The following is a 21,907-nucleotide window of genomic DNA, read 5'->3' on the forward strand; positions in this document are numbered from 1 at the left end:
GTATTTTATAACATTGCTCACAGCATATGAATATACAGACTGTATCTGAATAAGCTTTTCTGACTGAACAGAGTTGTTCCGAGCCAGGAAGTTATGAGAATACAAAATAGCAGGTGTACACATGTACTTTTACTTAGAGTAACTTATGCACACATACCTACCAACAAGTTAGCTAGCTGTTTATAAAATTACTCTCCCTGTCAGCATGTCTCTGACAAAGTGTACAGCAGTAGTTCAATCCTCTTTAACAAACCAGTTATTTTTGTGCAATTCTTGTTGTTGTATAAAAAAAAAGCAGAATTAGAAAGGATACAGAGAAGGGCAACCAAAATTAATAAAGGGATGGAATGACTGTCATTGAAGAAAGCAGAGGGGAAATATGATAGAGGACGGTCTACAAAATTCTGAGTGCAGTGAAACATTCCTAGATTATTTGAAATGTTACGCATTAATGCACTGAGTTGCATTAATGTAAACAGAAAAAGTGTTATAGTAAGTAAATAAATCAACTGAACATTAAAAAAAGTAAAAAATAGTACCCTCTCTTTCAATGAGGGACGGAGGGAGCGTACTACAACTCCCGACACGCTTTGTGCTGTGACGTCACTTCCGGCAACTCAAGGCTGCGGGTTGCCCGCCGGAGGATGTGGGCAGGCGCAGGCGGTTGTTGGTTTCAACTTCCGCCGCGTTGCTGAGGGAACAGTTAGAGTGCTGGACACTGTGGACAGTTCGAGCTTTGATGGGTCATTGGGAAGCGTAACGGCTGTCAGCACAGCATGAAGACGCGGAAGGGGCTACCGGGCAGCCGGCGGAAGAAAGGTAACGCGCGCGTTCCAGAGGGCTCCTGAGTTTCTCACACAGCCATGGCTGGAAAGGGACATTGCTTTCCCTGGGTCGAGTTGTTTAAGCAGAATAAAATTAAAAATACGCTGTTTACTGGAAATAGGAGAGGTCTAAATTTAAAATGGGACGGGAGATAGACTATTTTTTTCCCTCATAGATCTAAAATGCTTTCTATTATATCACTATTATGTATTCCATTACCATGCAACCCAAATCCTTCTGTAATACCAAATGTCTATTCTCTTCTCATTTCCACTATCCATGATGTATTGTAAGCCACATGGAGCCTGCAAAGAGGTGGGAAAACGTGGGATACAAATGCAATAAATAAATACAAATAAATAAAATGGGAACAACTGTTCATTCCATCTGGGATAGTTGTCTGAGCTTTTGTCATGTCAGTGAGTTGTCTCTCTGTCTTCCTCCACGGAGTCCTGTTTTGATTTCAGGAAGGGGGATCAGCTTCTCAAAGGTGGTCAAGAAATGTATTGTCAGTTCAATTAATAGGTATCCCCTCAAATTATAATTGTTTGCTAAGCTTTATTTCCATGCCCACTCAACCTCAGACAAGCTCTTAATAACATACTTTATATGCATCTTGTGGAGGAGCAGCCTAGTGATTACATCATTGGTTTAACAACCAGGTAATCCCTTTTCAAATCTGCTGCTGCTCCTTGTGATCTTAGGCAAGTCACTTAGGGGCCCTTTTACTAAGCTGTATTATTATTATTATTATTATTATTTGTAGCATTTGTATCCCACATTTTCCCACCATTTTGCAGGCTCAATGTGGCTTACATATTACCGTAAACGACGTTAGCCGATTCCGGCACTAACTTGCACCTAACGCAGCAAAAAAAAAAAAAAAAATTATATATATACAGTGGGGGAAATAAGTATTTGATCCCTTGCTGATTTTGTAAGTTTGCCCACTGACAAAGACATGAGCAGCCCATAATTGAAGGCTAGGTTATTGGTAACAGTGAGAGATAGCACATCACAAATTAAATCCGGAAAATCACATTGTGGAAAGTATATGAATTTATTTGCATTCTGCAGAGGGAAATAAGTATTTAATCCCTCTGGCAAACAAGACCTAATACTTGGTGGCAAAACCCTTGTTGGCAAGCACAGCGGTCAGACGTCTTCTGTAGTTGATGATGAGGTTTGCACACATGTCAGGAGGAATTTTGGTCCACTCCTCTTTGCAGATCATCTCTAAATCATTAAGAGTTCTGGGCTGTCGCTTGGCAACTCGCAGCTTCAGCTCCCTCCATAAGTTTTCAATGGGATTAAGGTCTGGTGACTGGCTAGGCCACTCCATGACCCTAATGTGCTTCTTCCTGAGCCACTCCTTTGTTGCCTTGGCTGTATGTTTTGGGTCATTGTCGTGCTGGAAGACCCAGCCACGACCCATTTTTAAGGCCCTGGCGGAGGGAAGGAGGTTGTCACTCAGAATTGTACGGTACATGGCCCCATCCATTCTCCCATTGATGCGGTGAAGTAGTCCTGTGCCCTTAGCAGAGAAACACCCCCAAAACATAACATTTCCACCTCCATGCTTGACAGTGGGGACGGTGTTCTTTGGGTCATAGGCAGCATTTCTCTTCCTCCAAACACGGCGAGTTGAGTTCATGCCAAAGAGCTCAATTTTTGTCTCATCTGACCACAGCACCTTCTCCCAATCACTCTCGGCATCATCCAGGTGTTCACTGGCAAACTTCAGACGGGCCGTCACATGTGCCTTCCGGAGCAGGGGGACCTTGCGGGCACTGCAGGATTGCAATCCGTTATGTCGTAATGTGTTACCAATGGTTTCGTGGTGACAGTGGTCCCAGCTGCCTTGAGATCATTGACAAGTTCCCCCCTTGTAGTTGTAGGCTGATTTCTAACCTTCCTCATGATCAAGGATACCCCACGAGGTGAGATTTTGCGTGGAGCCCCAGATCTTTGTCGATTGACAGTCATTTTGTACTTCTTCCATTTTCTTACTATGGCACCAACAGTTGTCTCCTTCTCGCCCAGCGTCTTACTGATGGTTTTGTAGCCCATTCCAGCCTTGTGCAGGTGTATGATCTTGTCCCTGACATCCTTAGACAGCTCCTTGCTCTTGGCCATTTTGTAGAGGTTAGAGTCTGACTGATTCACTGAGTCTGTGGACAGGTGTCTTTCATACAGGTGACCATTGCCGACAGCTGTCTGTCATGCAGGTAACGAGTTGATTTGGAGCATCTACCTGGTCTGTAGGGGCCAGATCTCTTACTGGTTGGTGGGGGATCAAATACTTATTTCCCTCTGCAGAATGCAAATAAATTCATATACTTTCCACAATGTGATTTTCCGGATTTAATTTGTGATGTGCTATCTCTCACTGTTACCAATAACCTACCCTTCAATTATGGGCTGCTCATGTCTTTGTCAGTGGGCAAACTTACAAAATCAGCAAGGGATCAAATACTTATTTCCCCCACTGTATTTTTTTGTTGAGGCAGAGAGCGGGCATTCCCACTCTAACCAGTTAGTGCACGGATACCTTATGATCCCTTACCAACTACAAAGTGAGTGGTAGTAAGTGCGCACATGGTAATTTAACAAAATGGTTGCACTTTAATGGCAACATCAGCGCACGGTCATGAATGCAAAAAATAGAAAAAAGACATTTTTATTCCGGTGGTAAAAATGGCCTTAGCGTGCGGGAAATACCTATGTAAGAGTTTGCCAAGCCCTATTTTTACAGCAGCTTAGTAAAAGGACTCCTTAATTCTCTATTTCCTCAGATACAAAATTAGATTGTAAGCCCTCCGGTGACAGAGAACTATACTTAGTGTACTTGAGTGTAAACTATTTTGAGCTACTATCACAAAAGGTGTGAACTAAATCCAAAATAATAAGTAAACATTTGAAATACAACAAATGGTACAAATGTATACCTAAAAGTTAGTGAAAGAACAGGAGTAGAATTTGGGAATCTTGTTCCATTCATCATAGTGAAAGTTAGGGCCTTCTCCCTGTTTAATTTTTAAAAGTTGCTCTCATTTTGTTTCAATAGGAAAAAAGCATAGTACATCCTTTTGGGTCTGTTTTAAAGATACTTAGTGCATATGGCCTAATTGTGAGCTGTTTAGAGTCTTATAGTGTATATTTTCTTTACTCATAGGGGCTAGCGATGTTTCTCCTTCTACAAGCTTGCCACCTCTAGTTGAAGGGCAACTGCGCTGCTTTCTGAAACTCACAGTCTGTAAAATCTTATGGACTATCCCAAAACCACCAGCTCCCACCATCATCAGGGTGAGATGGTGGGGGGAGACATCAGATGGGACAACATTTCGGCCAAGGGATACCACCCAGCTGGAGCAGAAAGCAGTGAAAACAACCACACGTTATGCTATCCGCTGTGGACCAAAGCAGTTTGCTTCATATTTAACAGGTGAAGAATATTTGATGGTAATGTTAGATATTAGTTTTGCATTGACACTGTGACATAATTTTTTGATTAATAGGTTCTTGCTCCTCCCCACTACTTTCCAGTTTCTGTTTCCTCCTGTTCTGAGTTAATGTTAGAATTTATTTTTTTGTTGGCTTGATTCTTCTCTTTATCTACCCCTTTTTACTAAACCACACTAGTGATTCCCGGTGTGGCAATGCAGACAATTTGAATGGGTTTTGTCTGCATTGCTGCACGGGAATTGCTAGCCTTATGTTTAGCGTTTCTTTGTGTCAAAACCAAGTGCAGGAGGCAACCTCTACGTCAGGAAGTCCAAGCAAGAAGAAGTAGAGGCTGACCAAAAAGGCAAATCCAACACTGGAGATATTGTGAAGAACTACTTTATTGTTTCTGATAAAGGGTGACCCAACCCGATCCATGTTTCGGCGCAACAAGACACCGACATCAGGGGTCATGCATTGGTTCCTCGGAGAACACTTTATATTCAAAGCAGTCGGGAGAAACCCACTCAAGAGGCTGTGGTGCAACCAAACTGGCCAAAGGGCATTCACAAATCAGTGGACACATACTAACAGCCACAGCGGGGTCTGCGTGTAGTTGTTAGTGTGTGTCCATTGATTTGTGAATGCCCTTTGGCCAGTTTGGTTGCACCACAGCCTCTTGAGTGGGTTTCTCCCAACGGCTTTGAATATAAAGCTTTTTCTCCGAAGAACCAATGCATGACCCCTGCAGTAGGCGTCTTGTGGCGCCGAAACACGGACCGTGTCGGGTCAGCAACAATAAAGTAGTTCTTCACAATATCTTCAGTGTTGGATTTGCCTTTTTGGTCAGTCTCTACTTCTCCTTGCTTAGCGTTTCTTTGCTCCATCCTTTCTGTTGTTTTTCTCTCTCACTGTTCTGTTAATTTTATAGAGTTCCTTTCTGTTTCTTTTCTATTTTAGCCTGTACATCACTGGGAACTGCTGTGTCAGTTTAGCAGTATAGCAAGTTTTGAATAGACTATATATAGTTTTGGTATTCATGGTACAGTTTTGAGTTGGTTTAGATTTATTTATTTTTGTCAAATTGATGCTTTTGTGTACAGAGTGGGAGCGAAATCTCATATTGGTTGTACCACAAGGTTCATTGCTTTCTGTGCTACTCTTCAATATGTACCTTGCCCCACTCTGTTGTGTGGGGGGGACATCACTAGGAGTTCAATTCAAAGTATATGCTGATGACATTCAGTTGTATTTTTCCTTGAAGAATTCAGTAAAAGAATCTGTATGTTTTCTGAATATTTGTTTGCAGGTGATTAGAAATTGGTTCAACTGAATCTTAGTAAGACACAAATTCAGATTTTGTCAGGTAAACCTGTACCTATAGAGTTTCCTTGTAGTATGTTGGGAATGGTACTTAATATACCGCCTTTCTGTGGTTTTTGCAACTACATTCAAAGCGGTTTACATATTATATACAGGTACTTATTTGTACCTGGGGCAATGGAGGGTTAAGTGACTTGCCCAGAGTCACAAGAAGCTGCAGTGGGAATCGAACCCAGGTCCCCAGGATCAAAGTCCACCACACTAAGCACTAGGCTACTCCTCCATTGGTGTGGAGGTTTCAATTGTTACAAAACGTCAGTACCTAGGAGTGATTGTTGATTCATCATTGTCATTCAAACCTTATGTATCTAGTATAATTTGGAAGGTTTTCTTTAAATTGAAACTTAGACGGTTGAAAAACTTGTTATCTACTGATAATTTCTGCATGGTTTTGCAAGAATTAGTTATACCTGCATTTGACTACTGTAATGCCTTGTTAAGGCTTCCAAATAATATTCTACAGACTTTACAGATAGCTCAAAATGCAACAGCAAGGTTATTAACAAGTATGGCTCATTCTTGTCATATTACCAGTTTTAAGGGAGTTACATTGGGTGCCAGTTGTTTCGTGTGCAATTTATAAAGTTCCTCCCACGTCGAAATGGCTTGCATTTGGACGTTTTTTTGACATGGACGTCTTTGGTTTCGAAAATCACCGAAAGTCAAAGACGTCCATGTCTAGGGATGTCCAAATCCAAGGACGTCGATGGTACTTTAGAAACAAAAGATGGACGTCCATCTTTTTTCAAAAATACGGTTTTCACTGCCTCCAGTTTTGGAGATTTTACAAAGATGTCCAAATTCCAACTTGTGCGTTTCTTTCGAAAATGTACCTCATTGTATTCTAAAACTAACTTTAAGCCAGTGTAAATTGTGCAACTGCGGGGTAGCCCTCTCATATTTACCCAGTCCAAATATCAGTCTGGCTGCTATGTTCTGCAGAAATTGTAATTTAACATAGTAACATAGTAGACATAGTAGATGACGGCAGAAAAAGACCTGCACGTTCCATCCAGTCTGCCCAAGAAGATAAATTCATATGTGCTACTTTTTTATTTGTACTGTCCTCTTCAGTGCACAGACCGTATAAGTCTGGCCAGCCCTATCCCCGCCTCCCAACCACCAACCCCGCCTCCCAACCACCAGCTCTGGCACAGACCCTATAAGTCTGCCCAGCACTATCCCCGCCTCCCAACTACCAGTCCCGCCTCCCACCACCAACTCTGACACATACTGTATAAGTCTGCCCAGCATTATCCCTGCCTCCCACCACTGGCTCTGGCACAGACCATATAAGTCTGCCCAGCACTATCCCGCCTCCCAACTACCAGTCCCGCCTCCCACCACCGGCTCTGGCACAGACCGTATAAGTCTGCCCAGCACTATCCCCGCCGCCCAACCACCAGCCCCGGCACAGACCGTATAAGTCTGCCCAGCACTAGTCCCGCCTCCCAACCACCAGCCCCAGCACAGACCGTATAAGTCTGCCCAGCACTAGCCCCGCCTCCCAACCACCAGCTCTGCCACCCATTCTAGGCTACGCTCCTGAGGATCCCTTCCTTCTGCACAGGATTCCTTTATGTTTATCCCACGCATGGGCAAAAAAAAATTATTTACTAATTTACATGAAAGGCCTCCATGTATTGAATTGCAATAATCCAAGTATGGCAAAAGAATAGTCTGTGCCACACTTTTAAAACTACATGGGTGTAGCATAGAACGTATTGCCCTCAGTTGTCTGAGCCTAAAGAAAAATGTTTTTGTTAAAGCTTTTAGATGTAGGTCAAACAGCAAATTTGAGTCAGTTATTATCCCAAGAAGTTTAGTGTGATCTTCAAGTTGCAATTTTTCCCCTGAATCCACCATAAGATGTTTCGTTGGTAATAGCTCATAAGCTCCAAACCAGACTACGTTTGTCTTCAACCTATTCAGTTTTTAAAAACATTTCATTAGCCCAATTCTCTGTCCTTATAATATGCTGTTTGAAGGAGGTTATTATATCTTCAAATGTTATCTAAAGCAGTGCATGGCAAAAAAATATCTGCATATGAGAAGACTAACGCTGAACATTGAGTGGAGGAGTGGCCTAGTGGTTAGGGTGGTGGACTCTGGTCCTGGGGAACTGAGGAACTGAGTTTGATTCCCACTTCAGGCACAGGCAGCTCCTTGTGACTCTGGGCAAGTCACTTAACCCTCCATTGCCCCATGTAAGCCGCATTGAGCCTGCCATGAGTGGGAAAGCGCAGGGTACAAATGTAACAAAAATAAAATAGATACTATTGGAGATTCTACATGGAATGTTGCTATTCCATGTAGAAGGCTGCGCAGGCTTCTGTTTCTGTGAGTCTGACAGGACGTCAGACTCACAGAAGCAGAAGCCTGCGCGGCCACATTGGTGATCTGCAAGGGCCGACTTCTACATGGAATGTTGCTAGTGGAATAGCAACATTCCATGTAGAATCTCAAATAGTAGCAACAGTGGAGGAGTGGCCTAGTGGTTAGGGTGGTGGACTCTGGTCTTGGGGAACTGAGTTTGATTCCCACTTCAGGCACAGGCAGCTCCTTGTGACTCTGGGCAAGTCACTTAACCCTCCATTGCCCCATGTAAGCTGCATTGAGCCTGCCATGAGTGGGAAAGCGCAGGGTACAAATGTAACTAAAATAAATTGATAAAATACAACCCATCCTACTGGGATAAAGGTTAAACAAAGACGGTGAAAGCGGGGAGCGCAGCGGCACCCTGACTCTATGATCTCTTTTGTAAAAACTCTCCAAACTAGTTTGGAACCGTCCCGTTTATTCCATACTCGCTCAACCTAACCAACAACTGTATGTAATCTACTCCTTCAAAAGCAGCTAAGATTAACATCGTAGCTGTAATAAGATCATCTGTGGAACAACAAGAGGAAGTGACAGCTACTGATGTAATGTTATTGACATTGTAGGGGTATTTCCCTGTGATCTAGCCTAAGCTGGTCTTGGCCTATACAAGCCTATGATATCTTGGTATAATAAGATGGCTGCTGCAACATCTCTGTGTCAGCAAGATCCAGCTTCAGCTTGTGGAAAATCACTGACAGGCTTGCTAAAGCCAAGGACAGTCTGTGTTCTAAACACCCCCTTCTATCACCCTGAGAACGGAGTAGGGAGGCAGACATGGCTCCAGAAGTTACCATTCTCCAAGGTCACAAAACAAAGAACTCTTCTTGCCCATGTACTGAACTGGACAAGATCATGATTGGTTCCTACCGTCACCTGACCGAGAGGTACGGGGAAAGCGGGAACAGAAGTAAGTTAGTGAGTCGGAGATCCTTGGAAGGGGGGGCAACTGGTAAGAGGACCTGAGAAATCCAGCAAGGCTCGGGGGAGCCAGAGACTTTGTATGATACTAACCTCGTGACCTGCATCCTGGTGCAAATACCTGTGGCAGAGATATTGGCTCTGATAACCAAAGGAGTGACGGGAACCTACGTGGGCTAATAAAGACCTGCACTACCTAAGACACCGACAGCTAAAATAGCGTCTGGGGAGATTCTGCTCCGGTCTTATCTGAAGCCGTCATCACGACAGCGTGGTAAGATCACAGTGATATATTTCCTGGTCTGGGGTTAGGCAGTGGTTTTATCTAAGTACGACTGGTTTATGTCAGCTCTTGGTCAGGGACAGCTGCTAATATGTATTTTGCATAAGATGTGATAAGTTTCATAAGGATTATTAGGTTATCATTTGTACTGTTCTAATCATTACCGTACTTAGTCTCAGGATAATCAGTGTAGTTTAGACAATATATTTTGGTAGTGCTCATATCAGTAAGGGATATTTTTATTGCATAAGCTAGTGCAGAGTATTTCTATTTTCTTATCCATAATAAAGCTAATATATATCTATCTATCAGCTGTGTCTTTCTTTTTCACTCTACACACCAACACCTGGAGAGGTGCCAGAAGCAAGATTCCTGTATCTCACCCTAGACAGAGCTAGTGAGTCTGTTTGGCAGACTTATGCATCAGGGAATCTTGGTATAAGTAATCTGTGGGTACCTGTTGCCCTAGGTATTATTTATCTCATCCTACAACATGCTGGTGTGACCTTGCAGCGATGAAGAGAAGAAAAATGGGGAAACAAACATTAATCACAAAATTTTATAAAACACTTTTATAATTTATGTTTGTCAGTTGCATTGCTACTATATAGTACAGTACTCTCTATAATTGTTTTTACAGTGTTGGTCATGTTATAGTATATTACAGTATAGTAATGATGTTTTAGCGCTATAGTGTTGTTAATCAAGAATTTTTAAAAATCAAGAACCCTTTGCCTTCATTTATGCATTGTTTTCGGGGTTACCGTTTTCCATATTATCCGACTTGTCCGACAACAGGTCAGTTCCATTTACGTTGGATAGTAGAGACTGTATTGCATTTAATTTTTGATAACCATAATAATCTAGTTCCAGGATTTCCATGTTTCCTCCAGGTTCTTTCTAATTTCCTACGCTCTTATTTTAAACCAAGGTGTTAAATGCCTACAAGGTATGGGAAGATTCATTAAAGGGGCAATTTTATTAAATATATCCAACACACCCTTATGAATTCTGTAACATTATTGTTGAGTCAGATAATGTTAAATCTAAACTTGAAGTAATCGGAGACCATATAACTCTCGAGCATCTATTTTACTTCTGGAGAGATGGCTACCTTGAAGCGGCCTTATTTATTGTACAAATGCTCTCCATCTGAGTGTAAATTCTAGGGAATAGTGGTCTAACCAAAGAAGAGGTTTCCAGCCAATAATCTGTAGAGGAAATATTTAAATATGTTTCCATGGTATAAGCTAAGATAATCAAGTGGAAACATAAAACCTAACAAATTCAGAAAGGAACAGAAATTCAAGACATTAGAATCTGCTAAGTTCTCTAAACGTAAGTTTGTATTGCCTAATAAAATACTTAAATTCTGTAACAAATTGTGTAATAAAATCTCTCTATATAAAAGGCACCACCAACGTTCTAAATGAAGCCTCCAGCCGGAAGTGTGAAGGGGGAGAGATATCCGGTTTCCCCATGAGTGTCTGCCCCGCCCTCACTCTCTCTGTAACACAAACAGTGAAGGAAAACACAGCAAAGCACGAAATCAAATCGCTCTCTCTGTAACAGTGAAGGACTCAGAGGGGGGAGGGGAGAGAGGGCAGAAGCCTTCACTATTTCTGTAACACAAACACACACTGAAGGACTCGACTCCGAGGGGGGAGGGGACACAGCACAGGGGAAGGGAGAGAGGGCAGGGAAACACACACTCCCACATGCACACAGAAGAAAACCTTGCTAGCCCCCGTTTCATTTGCATCAGAAACGGGGCTTTTTTACTAGTCATATAATAATTCCTGAATATCACTCCACTTGCCAGGAGTACGGCAGAGTAAAATAAATACTAAAATTTTAATGCCAGAGGCATTAATGCCAGGGAATTAATAACCATTATGTTAAAACAATTTTTATAATTCAAGACTGAGCCACCACCTTGTTTATTGTACCTAGGTTGTTGTACAATTTTAGAACCAAAGGTGGAAAAATATTATTCAGTTTGTGGATATAAAGTTGCTGCACATTTTGGACTTGCTGTTTGTGTGGGTGAAATGTCGGCGAATTATAATGTAGGCTGAATTTTCAAATCTACATGCATATGTTATTTTCCAAGAATGGCTCCAGGAGCTTGTCCGGCTCCTTTTAATCCCAGCTACACTGCTTTTATCACATCATCTCCTGTCAAAGGATCTGAGAACTTAATTATGTATTGACTGAAAAAAGTAATTTTCCATTTTGTTTTAAATGCACTGCTTAGTAATTTAAGTGTGTTCTCTAGTCTTTGTACTCTTGACTTTACAGACCCCTATGATATATCGACTTGGTCATCTTTTCTTCATGATAAAGAGCTCTAACCTCTCCAGCCTTTCTCCATAGGGGGACGTCTTCCATCCCCTTTATTGTTTTGGTCACTTTCTCTGTCCATGTTCTAATTCAGCTATATCTTTGAGCTGCAGTGACCACAATTGCACACAGTAGTCAAGATGCAGTTACACCAAGGAGCAATACAGAGGCAATATGGACGTATTCTTTAGTCATGTTCCATGTATAACATTTTCCGCTTTATGATCTTTTGCTTCCTCTACTTTATTTTGTAACTAAATTTACCGGAGTTTAACACCTTCCAGATTTTGTAAGCCACATTGAGCCAGCAGTTGTGTTGGGATAATGTGGGGTACAAGTGTATTAAATAAATAAAATATGATGTACTCCATTTTATTCTTTATTCCTTTCATAATAATTTCTAACATTCTATTTGTTTTGGGCTGTCACTGTACACAGAGCAGAGGATTTAATTGTATTGTCCACAAGGCCTAGGTCCTTGGGTGGTGACTGGTTCTCATAATTCAAAACACAATATTGAAGTACTAGAGAACTTTTGTGCAGATTTGAGGGAATGCTGGTTTGAACTGTTTTCTGCATTTTGAGATATTTTATTTTTTTTTATTTTAGTTACATTTGTACCCCGCGCTTTCCCACTCATGGCAGGCTCAATGCAGCAGGCAATGGAGGGTTAAGTGACTTGCCCAGTGTCACAAGGAGCTGCCTGTGCCTGAAGTGGGAATCGAACTCAGTTCCTCAGTTCCCCAGGACCAAAGTCCACCACCCTAACCACTAGGCCACTCCTCCACTGTTGCTACTATTTGAGATTCTACATGGAATGTTGCTATTCCACTAGCAACATTCCATGTAGAAGTCGGCCCTTGCAGATCACCAATGTGGCCGCGCAGGCTTCTGCTTCTGTGAGTCTGACGTCCTGCACGTACGTGCAGGACGTCAGACTCACAGAAACAGAAGCCTGCGCAGCCTTCTACATGGAATGTTGCTAGTGGAATAGCAACATTCCATGTAGAATCTCCAATAGTAGCAACATTCCATGTAGAATCTCCAATAGTATCTATTTTATTTTTGTTACATTTGTACCCTGGGCTTTCCCACTCATGGCAGGCTCAATGCGGCTTACATGGGGCAATGGAGGGTTAAGTGACTTGCCCAGAGTCACAAGGAGCTCCCTGTGCCTGAAGTGGGAATCGAACTCAGTTCCCCAGGACCAAAGTCCACCACCCTAACCACTAGGCCACTCCTCCACTCCTATAGGGTCAGAGAGTAGTCAGAGAAGGGAAGGGAGTCCGAAATACGAGAAATAAGTTGTCTTTTACATCAGTAACTTGTTGATAAACTGTGTAGCACTGCCAAGGTCTGACATGCACTGTACTTTAGCTGGTGATATATTAAGGGTAAGGCTGTTTAAAAAAAAAACTGTGATATTATTTTTTAAGAATATAAACTTCAGAATAAAATTGATATGCAAAGCAGTATATTTAATTTTATGACTTGGGCAATAAAACACTAAAACTGATGAAAAGATGTGGTTTTCCATTCAGCACGTGTATCACAAATGGATATCATTTGTCAAATTATATGTATAATCTAATCTATCTTGACTGTTTATCTGCTGTAGATATGGACGTGCTTGTACTGGAGGTGATGACCAAACTTGATCATCTTCCTATTGGAAGAGTCCAAGTCCATGGGCTGCCACATCTGTCTCCAGATCATCCAATTGGTGGATTTTTCACAATTGTTTCACCAACATCCGAGAAACTTGGGGAACTTAAGGTAGTTACTGTATTTTAAATATATTATTTCCATCAATCATTTGTTTGCTGGAAAAAGCTACTGTGTTCAATGAGGCAGTCAAAAGATGTCCCATGAATCAATATAAACATAGTTAGATGACGGCAGAAAAACACCTGCACGGTCCATCCAGTCTGCCCAAGAAGATAAATTCATATGTGCTACTTTTTTATTTGTACTGTCCTCTTCAGTGCACAGACCGTATAAGTCTGGCCAGCCCTATCCCCGCCTCCCAACCACCAACCCCGCCTCCCAACCACCAGCTCTTGCACAGACCGTATAAGTCTGCCCAGCACTATCCCCGCCTCCCAACCATCAGCCCCACCTCCCGATCTTGACTAAGCTCCTGAGGATCCCTTCCTTCGCACAGGATTCCTTTATTCTTATCCCACGCATGTTTGAATTCCGTTACCGTTTTTATCTCCACCACCTCCCGCGGGAGGGCATTCCGCCTATCCACCACCCTCTCTGTGAAAAAATACTTCCTGACGTTCTTCTTGAGTCTCTTATGACCCTCTACCATCTATATCTAGTAACCTATTAACTCATCCTACTGATACCCAGCCATCTCTGAACCCTCTCCCCCCCCCCCCCACCAAAAGCACCCCACTCATCCTTCATACTTATCTGCTAAACAAACATATTAAGTGGATTACATATGCAATTCATATTAAAACCATGCTCCGTACTCTTGGTGGCAAGGTTTGGATATAGGCCTCCCAAAGAATCAGAAATCTTTTCCCAGCCTCCCTGACTTCCAACGTTATCCTGAATCCAGTGTTGGATTAAACATTTCTTCCCAAGTGCCCAAGTTTATGAAAAAGCAAACTTCTTCCCTTACCAAGAGTTTCACATCTATCTGCCCTTCCAAAGAGCATACTCCCAAGGACAGAGTTGTAGAGGTTTGCTTCTTGACTTGTATGTGTTCCAAAATTGCATCAATTAAAATGATTTAAAGTAATTTAACAAAAGACAGAGAATGGTTGCCTTAATTTTGGATGTAATTTTCATGACTTGACCTTTCACAGTTTTAGTATCGTTTATATAACTAGTGTGTTGATGTGCATGTTAGTTTGAACATAAGTACATAAGTAAGTACATAAGTAATGCCACACTGGGAAAAGACCAAAGGTCCATCGAGCCCAGCATCCTGCCCACGACAGTAGCTAATCCAGGCCAAGGGCACCTGGCGAGCTTCCCAAACGTACAAACATTCTATACATGTTATTCCTGGAATTGTGGATTTTTCCCATTTAGTAGTGGTTTATGGACTTGTCCTTTAGGAAACCGTCTAACCCCTTTTTAAACTCTGCTAAGTTAACCGCCTTCACCATGTTCTCCGGCAACGAATTCCAGAGTTTAATTATGCCTTGGGTGAAGAAAATATTTCTCCGATTTGTTTTAAATTTACTACACTGTAGTTTCATCACATGCCCCCTAGTCCTAGTATTTTTGGAAAGCGTGAACAGACGCTTCACATCCACCTGTTCCACTCCACTCAATATATTTTTTTTAATTTATAAGAATCTTTATTGACCATTGCTCTTCTTTTGCTTGACTCATTTTGGTATCAAATCTTTAGATAGTCAAAGCAATTCAGGGGAAAGCTACCAAAGTGGCACCAGGTTACCTCTACTGCTGCTTTCTTCCTACTTCTTCCAGTGGTGCAAACACTCCTCACTAGCACTGTTGGTAAATTCTGTCTTAAGTGAAAAACAAAACCTAATCATTGTACTGTCTTTGTTTATTCCTCATTTCTTCCAAGAACAACTCAAGGCAAGATAAAATGAGGTACACTAATTATTTCCACGCTCCAAGAGGGTTTAGAGTCTAAGTTGTACCTGAGGTAATGGAGAACAAGGTTACAAAGAGCATCAGTAGGAGGAGCAGGGTTTGAATCCTGGTTCACAACCTACTCTTCTTAATCAGTAGGCTACTTCTCCATTTTGTTTATTTTTTAAATATTTTTTTTTCAAAATTTTACAACAGTTTACTGCAGTATAGTGCAAAACCAGGTACAAACATTAAACATTCTTATGAAACCATCAGGTTCTTCCAGATCTATACCCTTATAAGTTCCTCCTATAGAAACTCATATTTCTAAAGTCACTCCGTAAGTTCCCCCCAACCCCAAACTGTGCAAAAAGGAATAACATTATCACATTAATATGAAAGTAAATTTAAACCTTCTTGGTATATAGGGAGATGTCTCCAACCCACCCCCCTCTCAGGTATGGGTGTATAGTGTGCTCATGCAGTGTATCTGGTAACCCTCTACAATTGGTCTTGGTTAAATTGTCCATAGTGCCTGAAGATTGCAGGGTGGCCAGTGTAATGCTGATTTTTAAAAAGGGTTCCGGGGTGATCCGGGAAATTACAGACCGGTAAGCCTGACTTCAGTGCCGAGCAGAATAGTGGAAACTATTATAAAGAATAAAATTACAGGAACACATAGACAAACATGGTTTAATGAGATAGTCACCATGGGTTCAGCCAAGGTATGTTTTACCTCACCGATTTGCTTAATTTCTTTGAAGACGTGAATAAACGTGAGCCAGTTGATAGTGTGTCTAGATTTTCAGAAAACATTTGACAAAGTTCCTCATGAGAGACTCCTGAGAAAATTAAAAAGTCATGGGATAGGAGGCAATACGGCATATTTTCAAAGCACTTTGGGAGGCTAAGTTCCATAGGTTTCTATGGAATTTTGGGAGGCTAAGTGCTTTGAAAATGAGCTTGAATGTCCTTCTGTGGATTAGGAATCGCTTATTGGACAGAAAACAAGAGGGTAGGGTTAAATGGCTATTTTTCTAATAAATGTACTATCCTCTCGCACCGAGGATATGTCTCCCAAGTGCTGCCCGGGAGGGGAGGGTTAGGACAGCTGTTGTAGTTGGTGATTCAATCATTAGGCATATAGATAGCTGGGTGGATGTGAGGATCGCCTGGTGACTTGCTTGCCTGGTGCGAAGGTGGCAGACCTCACGCGTCACCTAGATAGGATTTTAGATAGTGCTGGGGAGGAGTTGGCTGTCTTGGTACATGTGGGTACCAATGACATAGGAAAATGTGGGCGAGAGGTTCTGGATGTCAAATTTAGACTCTTACGTAGAAAGCTCAAATCCAAAACCTCTAGGGTAGCATTTTCTGAAATGCTACCCATTCCACGCGCAGGGCCCAAGAGACAGGCAGAGCTCCGGAGTCTTAGTTCGTGGATGAGATGCCGTTGCAGGGAGGAGGGTTTTAGATTTGTTAGGAACTGGGCAACATTCTGGGGAAGGGGGAGCCTATTCAAAAGCATGGATTAATGAGACAAAGTCAACATGGATTTACTGAAGGGAAATCTTGCCTCACCAATCTACTACATTTCTTTGAAGGGTGAACAAACATGTGGATAAAGGTGAGCCGGTTGATATTGTGTATCTGGATTTTCAGAAGGTGTTTGACAAAGTACCTCATGAAAGACTCCAGAGGAAATTGGAGAGTCATGGGGTAGGAGGCAGTGTTCTATTGTGGATTAAAAACTGGTTAAAAGATAGAAAACAGAGAGTAGGGTTAAATGGTCAGTCTTCTCAATGGAGAAGGGAAGTTAGTGGGGTTCCCCAGGGGTCTGTGCTGGGACTGCTGCTTTTTAACATATTATAAATGACCTAGAGATGGGAGTAACTAGTGAGGTAATTAAATTTGTTGATGACACGTAGTTATTCAAAGTCGTTAAATCGCGGGAGGATTGTGAAAAATTACAAGAGGACCTTACGAGACTGGGAGGCTGGGCATCTAAATGGCAGATGACGTTTAATGTGAGCAAGTGCAAAGTGATGCATGGACCCGAATTATAGCTATGTCATGCAAGTTTCCATGTTAGGAGTCACGGACCAAGAAAGGGATCTAGGTGTCGTCGTTGATGATACATTGAAACCTTCTGCTCAGTGTGCTGCTGCAGCTAAGAAAGCAAAGAGAATGTTAGGTATTATTAGGAAAGGAATGGAAAACAAAAAATGAGGATGTTATAATGCCTTTGCATCACACAAGTGACTGAAATCTCGATCTGTGGGATGGAGCATCCACCATACATCTGTAACATTTAGAGCTGCATACAACACGGTCACCCCTTTTGTGGGATCATATTTATGATTGAGTATTATGAGTTCCATCCAAAAGTGAAGTCACCCCCTATAATTTTAAGACAGTTAACCTGACGATTTTACCCACAGCTGGTGCTTCTGTATAATCACCAACCCACCAAGTTTGTAGTTTTCTATGTTCTATTTCAGTACGATGCGTTTCATGAAATATGGCAATGGTGGCCATACTTTTTTTTTTTTTTTTTAAATGTAGGCTTTGTAAGCTCTTCTTTTAATAGGAGATGAGAATCCCTATGAAGAATGTTAATGGTATCAAGTTATACCTGAATCAATAATCAATAGTAAGCTGTTTTGTAAACATAAAATAGGGGGATCCCATCCCAGCCTCCAGTATCTCCCCCCCCCAGAGAAAAAAGAGATAAGAAAGTAGCCAATCTTCATGCACTATCCCAGTGCAATCTGCAATGCAATCCACTCTTCCCAGTGTCATGTAATAGTTTGCTTGATTAACACAACCTGTGCACAATATGCAAGAAAAGTTTGAGCAGGCGTAATGTTCACACCTTCAGTCTAGGTGCTTTTTCTGCAGGGTTTGTACTAATACTTTATAGAGATACATAACTACCTATTATAAAATTGGTTAAAAAGGAAGGAGGGAAATAAGGGATTTGATTTCTATTATCTCTATCTGTTTGCTTGTTATTTGCCATCATATACCAACAGTGGCATAGGAGGGGGGGGGGGGGCGGTCCGCCCTGGGTGCACCCTGCTGGGGGGGGGGGGGTGTCGTCTCTGTTGGTTCCTTGCTCCCTCTGCCCCGGAACAGGTTACTTCCTGTTCCGGGGCAGAGAGAGCAAGGAACCAATGGAGCCGACGCAGCTCCCAGCGACGTGGGCTCGGGGGCGGATCGGTCCTCCCGCCCGCCCCTCGATGCCAAAGTAAGTTACAATGCGCTCGGGGGGGGGGGGGGGGGGGCGCTGTGCTGCACCCGTGGGGGGGGGGGGGGGCACGGGTGCCAGCCGCCCCCACTACGGCACTGTATACCAATAAATATATTTCTTCATAAAACTGGTTAAAAATAGGAACCTTCACTTCCAAACCTAGGCGTCCTGTTATAAAATTACCCTCGATGCATTGGTGAGATTCTGTTCACTTCCGCCTAGGCACCATAGCAGCTAGGTGCTATTTTTTTAAGTTATCCCAGACAAGGATCTTTTTTTTCTTTAACTCTGTCATCTCTTTCAACATATGCTCAGTTCCGTGGCATATATACTATACTGGCAACCTCTATTTTGTTACTCAGCCTCTCTTTGCCTATCATTAACCAGAACCCCAAATGACTTGCAGCAGCTTAAAAGAACATAAACAGTTTTTGAGATTTTATGGTATATGTGTATACATTTGCATATTCCTTATATTTCTAAATAGGCATGTGTGAGAGAGACCACACTCTCAGTGGTGGTGCAGTTAGGGCTTCTTTCAGCAGGTGGTGATAAATGGCTGTCTCAGAGAGGGGCAGAGCTCAGGCCAGAATGGAGTTAAATGCCCTGAGTAAATGTAGAGAGAGAGGCGCTGAGGACAGAGGTCTCCTGCAGAGGTCCTGAGGACAAGGATTCTCACAAGGTGGCGGATTTCCGTGAAAGAAGGATGGCCCTAACTCAGACCTTGTATACTGAGTGAGAAGAAATCTGAAGCTTCTGCTTGAAGGAATTACAGGGCTGAGTGTTTGTAAGAAAGAAGACTGCCAAGGTAGGCTCAGAATCCTTTGGTTGCTAAACTATGGTTGTGAGTAAAATTAAGACATTGGATGATGTCACGATCCACATCCCGTTCAAAAGTAACTTAAACGAAATAACCAACGAGATCAACCAGAGCCTCCAAATCATGCATTCTTGGGCGGACTCATTCCAGTTAAAACTGAACGCAGAAAAAACTCAGTGTCTAGTTTTCACTTCCCAATACAACACAATCAACTACCCTACCATAACCACACCATACTGCACACTCCCTATTTCAGAAAATTTGAAAATTCTTGGGAGTCCATAAAGATTATTGAATCTGTGAGGAAATAGGCTTGTTTATTTCTCTTGTACAGAGTAATAGTTTGCCTTTTTGACCTTATGCTGCCCTCTGGTGTGTTTTCTGAGGGTTCCAGGCCACCTTGCCTAAGTCAAGCTATCACAGCATGGAAATTCACTTTTTTACTAACAATTTATAAATTATTTAAAAAACCTAATCAACCTTTGTGTGTCTGCTACTTCTATTTTGTTTTCTTTTATTTATTTGTTTCTCTATTGCAGCTCTATTTTTGGTCTAATTTTCTTGCTGTCATCGCTGTTGTTCTTTCCTTATCTCTTGTTACATCTCCCCTTTTATTACAACCCACACAGGGTACCTATTCTTTTCTCCCCTATGTATCACTTTCAGTCTTCTTTCTTTCCTCTCTCCCTGGATCTTTTTACTGTGTTCCAAGGTTTAAAACGAAGTTGGCCATGGCTAATTGAAGACATGGACGTTATCTGAGGCACCATGCTCATTCTACTTTGTGCCAGCTGCCCAATATTGGGGGAGGGGTGGTGCTTATGGAATCTGTTGATGCAGAGAAAGCCTATGGTTTACCCAGCTTATGGGTTTGGGGTGGAAGAGAGAGAGAGAGGATTGCCTGACAGGGAAAGAGACAAGCTGTGAAATTGTGGGAAATCAGAGTCTGGATCTGTCACTGTGACTAGCATTCAAAATAATAATGACCTAACTTTAAGATACATCATCTTACATTGTTTTTTGTTTTTTTTGTTCCAGGTATCTCTAGCATTGGAACCTTTGTCAGACACCTATGACAGTAGCAGCTCCCTCCTTAGTACTGATATAAGCTTAGACACAGCCATCCCAAAACAAGCACTTCAGGGAAGGGATGAATTCAGTAAACCAACGCTGGTTGTTTCTTCTGATCCACAGAAATTAGCTGGAACTGTTAGCGGGAAAGAATCTGTGAGCAACAGTAGGGCAGCTACTCCTAGGTAATTATGTTTGTTTCATTCTGAGTTTTTTAAATTCTTTATTTCTTTTAACTTTTCTCTTTGTTTTGTGAACTGGAAATGGTTAACTCTCACAATTTCTTAAGAGTAAAACACTGCATTCAATAGAGAAAATCCAAAAGTCAACATTCACAACCAATTAACCAGTAATCCTCTTCCATAGACCCCCCTTTCTCTTTCTCTTAAATTCTTTTTTTGTCATTTATTTGTCTGAGGTTTTGTGAAGAGAGTGCAGTAAAGTATACAAATTCAAGAAAATGTGGGAGAAGCCCAGACAAAGGTATTAGTGTCAGCAATCAAGGATAAAACTGGACATCAAGTAGGATTTGCAGTACTGTAACAAGAAAGCAAAATGATTAGAAAGAGTTGAAAGGTTGCTGTGGATAATGCTGCATGAGAGTAAAGTTTGAGCTGTCACTTCCAGGTTTTAGATGGAAGACTGAAGGGTTGTTATTAACTAAGAATTTTACTTTCCTTTTCATTCTGCTAGACCTGTCCAGACCAATGGGCTGTATCCCTCTACCAGCAGACTGAGGTAGAAAAACTGAACTGTTCAAGTGACATCACAGCTATAAGGGCTGGTGCACCCTAGACCCCCAGTATTTCTCTACCTCTAGCAGATGGTATAGGTTGATTTGATGCAGCAGGTTTGCTCTGCTCAGCAGTTGTGTCCTTTGGCTGGTGTTGTTCTTGGGGTTTGGACCATGATCCTTTCCCCAGTTCAGCTTGGAGGGGTCTAACCCTACAGAGACTTGAGCCATTAGCTCGTGGGCTATTGCTCAGTGAAGCATGATGACAGCAGTCCCTGCGGGGCCCATGCCGGTAGGAGGGGAGAGGATCTAGGCTGACAGGCTTTATTCTCTTAGCTGGTTGCAAGGCCTAGGCAGCAGAATGGGGACTCTGACTTGGAACAGGCTCTTTCCATTACATAGCTTCCCACTATTCCAGAACCTGTGAGATAGTTGTGTTCATCAACCAGTGGCTGGCGATAGAGAACTGAAACTTAGCTGAGACATATCTCAAGGCGTCCTGTCCAGCTCCTCAGTATTTTCTGTTTCCAGTAGGTGGATGGATACACTTTTCAGCCTCTGGTTCTGAGTGATTTGTTCCTGGTCCATTTGGTCAACTGGTCACCTGTTAAGCTTTGCAGGTGGCTTGAGTCTGCAGAGTCATATCTGGAGGTCTTCAGAGCCCTGTCTCTGGTGCCCTGCAAATGTGATTCTTCTCTCTGTTCACCTTTCCCCTGTCCCCTGTGAAGCTCTCCTTTTCCAGTATAACAACCTATTAAAAAAAGGTTTACTGGGGAGCGTAGAACAGAATGTCAGTCCTGATCCTGTGTAATCCTATCCCTTGCCCCTGGGGAGGGGAAAACACTTCAGCCCTAGGGGCTGGAATAAGAGGAGACAATCAGACTT

The 21,907-nt window shown here is 42.2% G+C and overlaps 1 protein-coding gene across 1 annotated transcript in view; it reads left to right on the top strand.

The window, feature by feature from the left end:
* Positions 1-776: 776 nt before the first annotated feature.
* Positions 777-21,907, top strand: part of LOC115459081 (C2 domain-containing protein 3-like) — a 110,326-nt gene continuing 89,195 nt past the window's right edge. Inside the window, exons 1-4 of the mRNA XM_030188944.1 lie at positions 777-819; positions 4,001-4,270; positions 13,197-13,354; positions 20,257-20,474. Coding sequence (XP_030044804.1) covers positions 777-819; positions 4,001-4,270; positions 13,197-13,354; positions 20,257-20,474 — 689 coding nt within the window. The remainder of the gene's footprint in view (positions 820-4,000; positions 4,271-13,196; positions 13,355-20,256; positions 20,475-21,907) is intronic.

The sequence above is a fragment of the Microcaecilia unicolor genome, unplaced genomic scaffold (assembly GCF_901765095.1).
Source record: "Microcaecilia unicolor unplaced genomic scaffold, aMicUni1.1, whole genome shotgun sequence".
Lineage (NCBI taxonomy): Eukaryota > Metazoa > Chordata > Amphibia > Gymnophiona > Siphonopidae > Microcaecilia > Microcaecilia unicolor.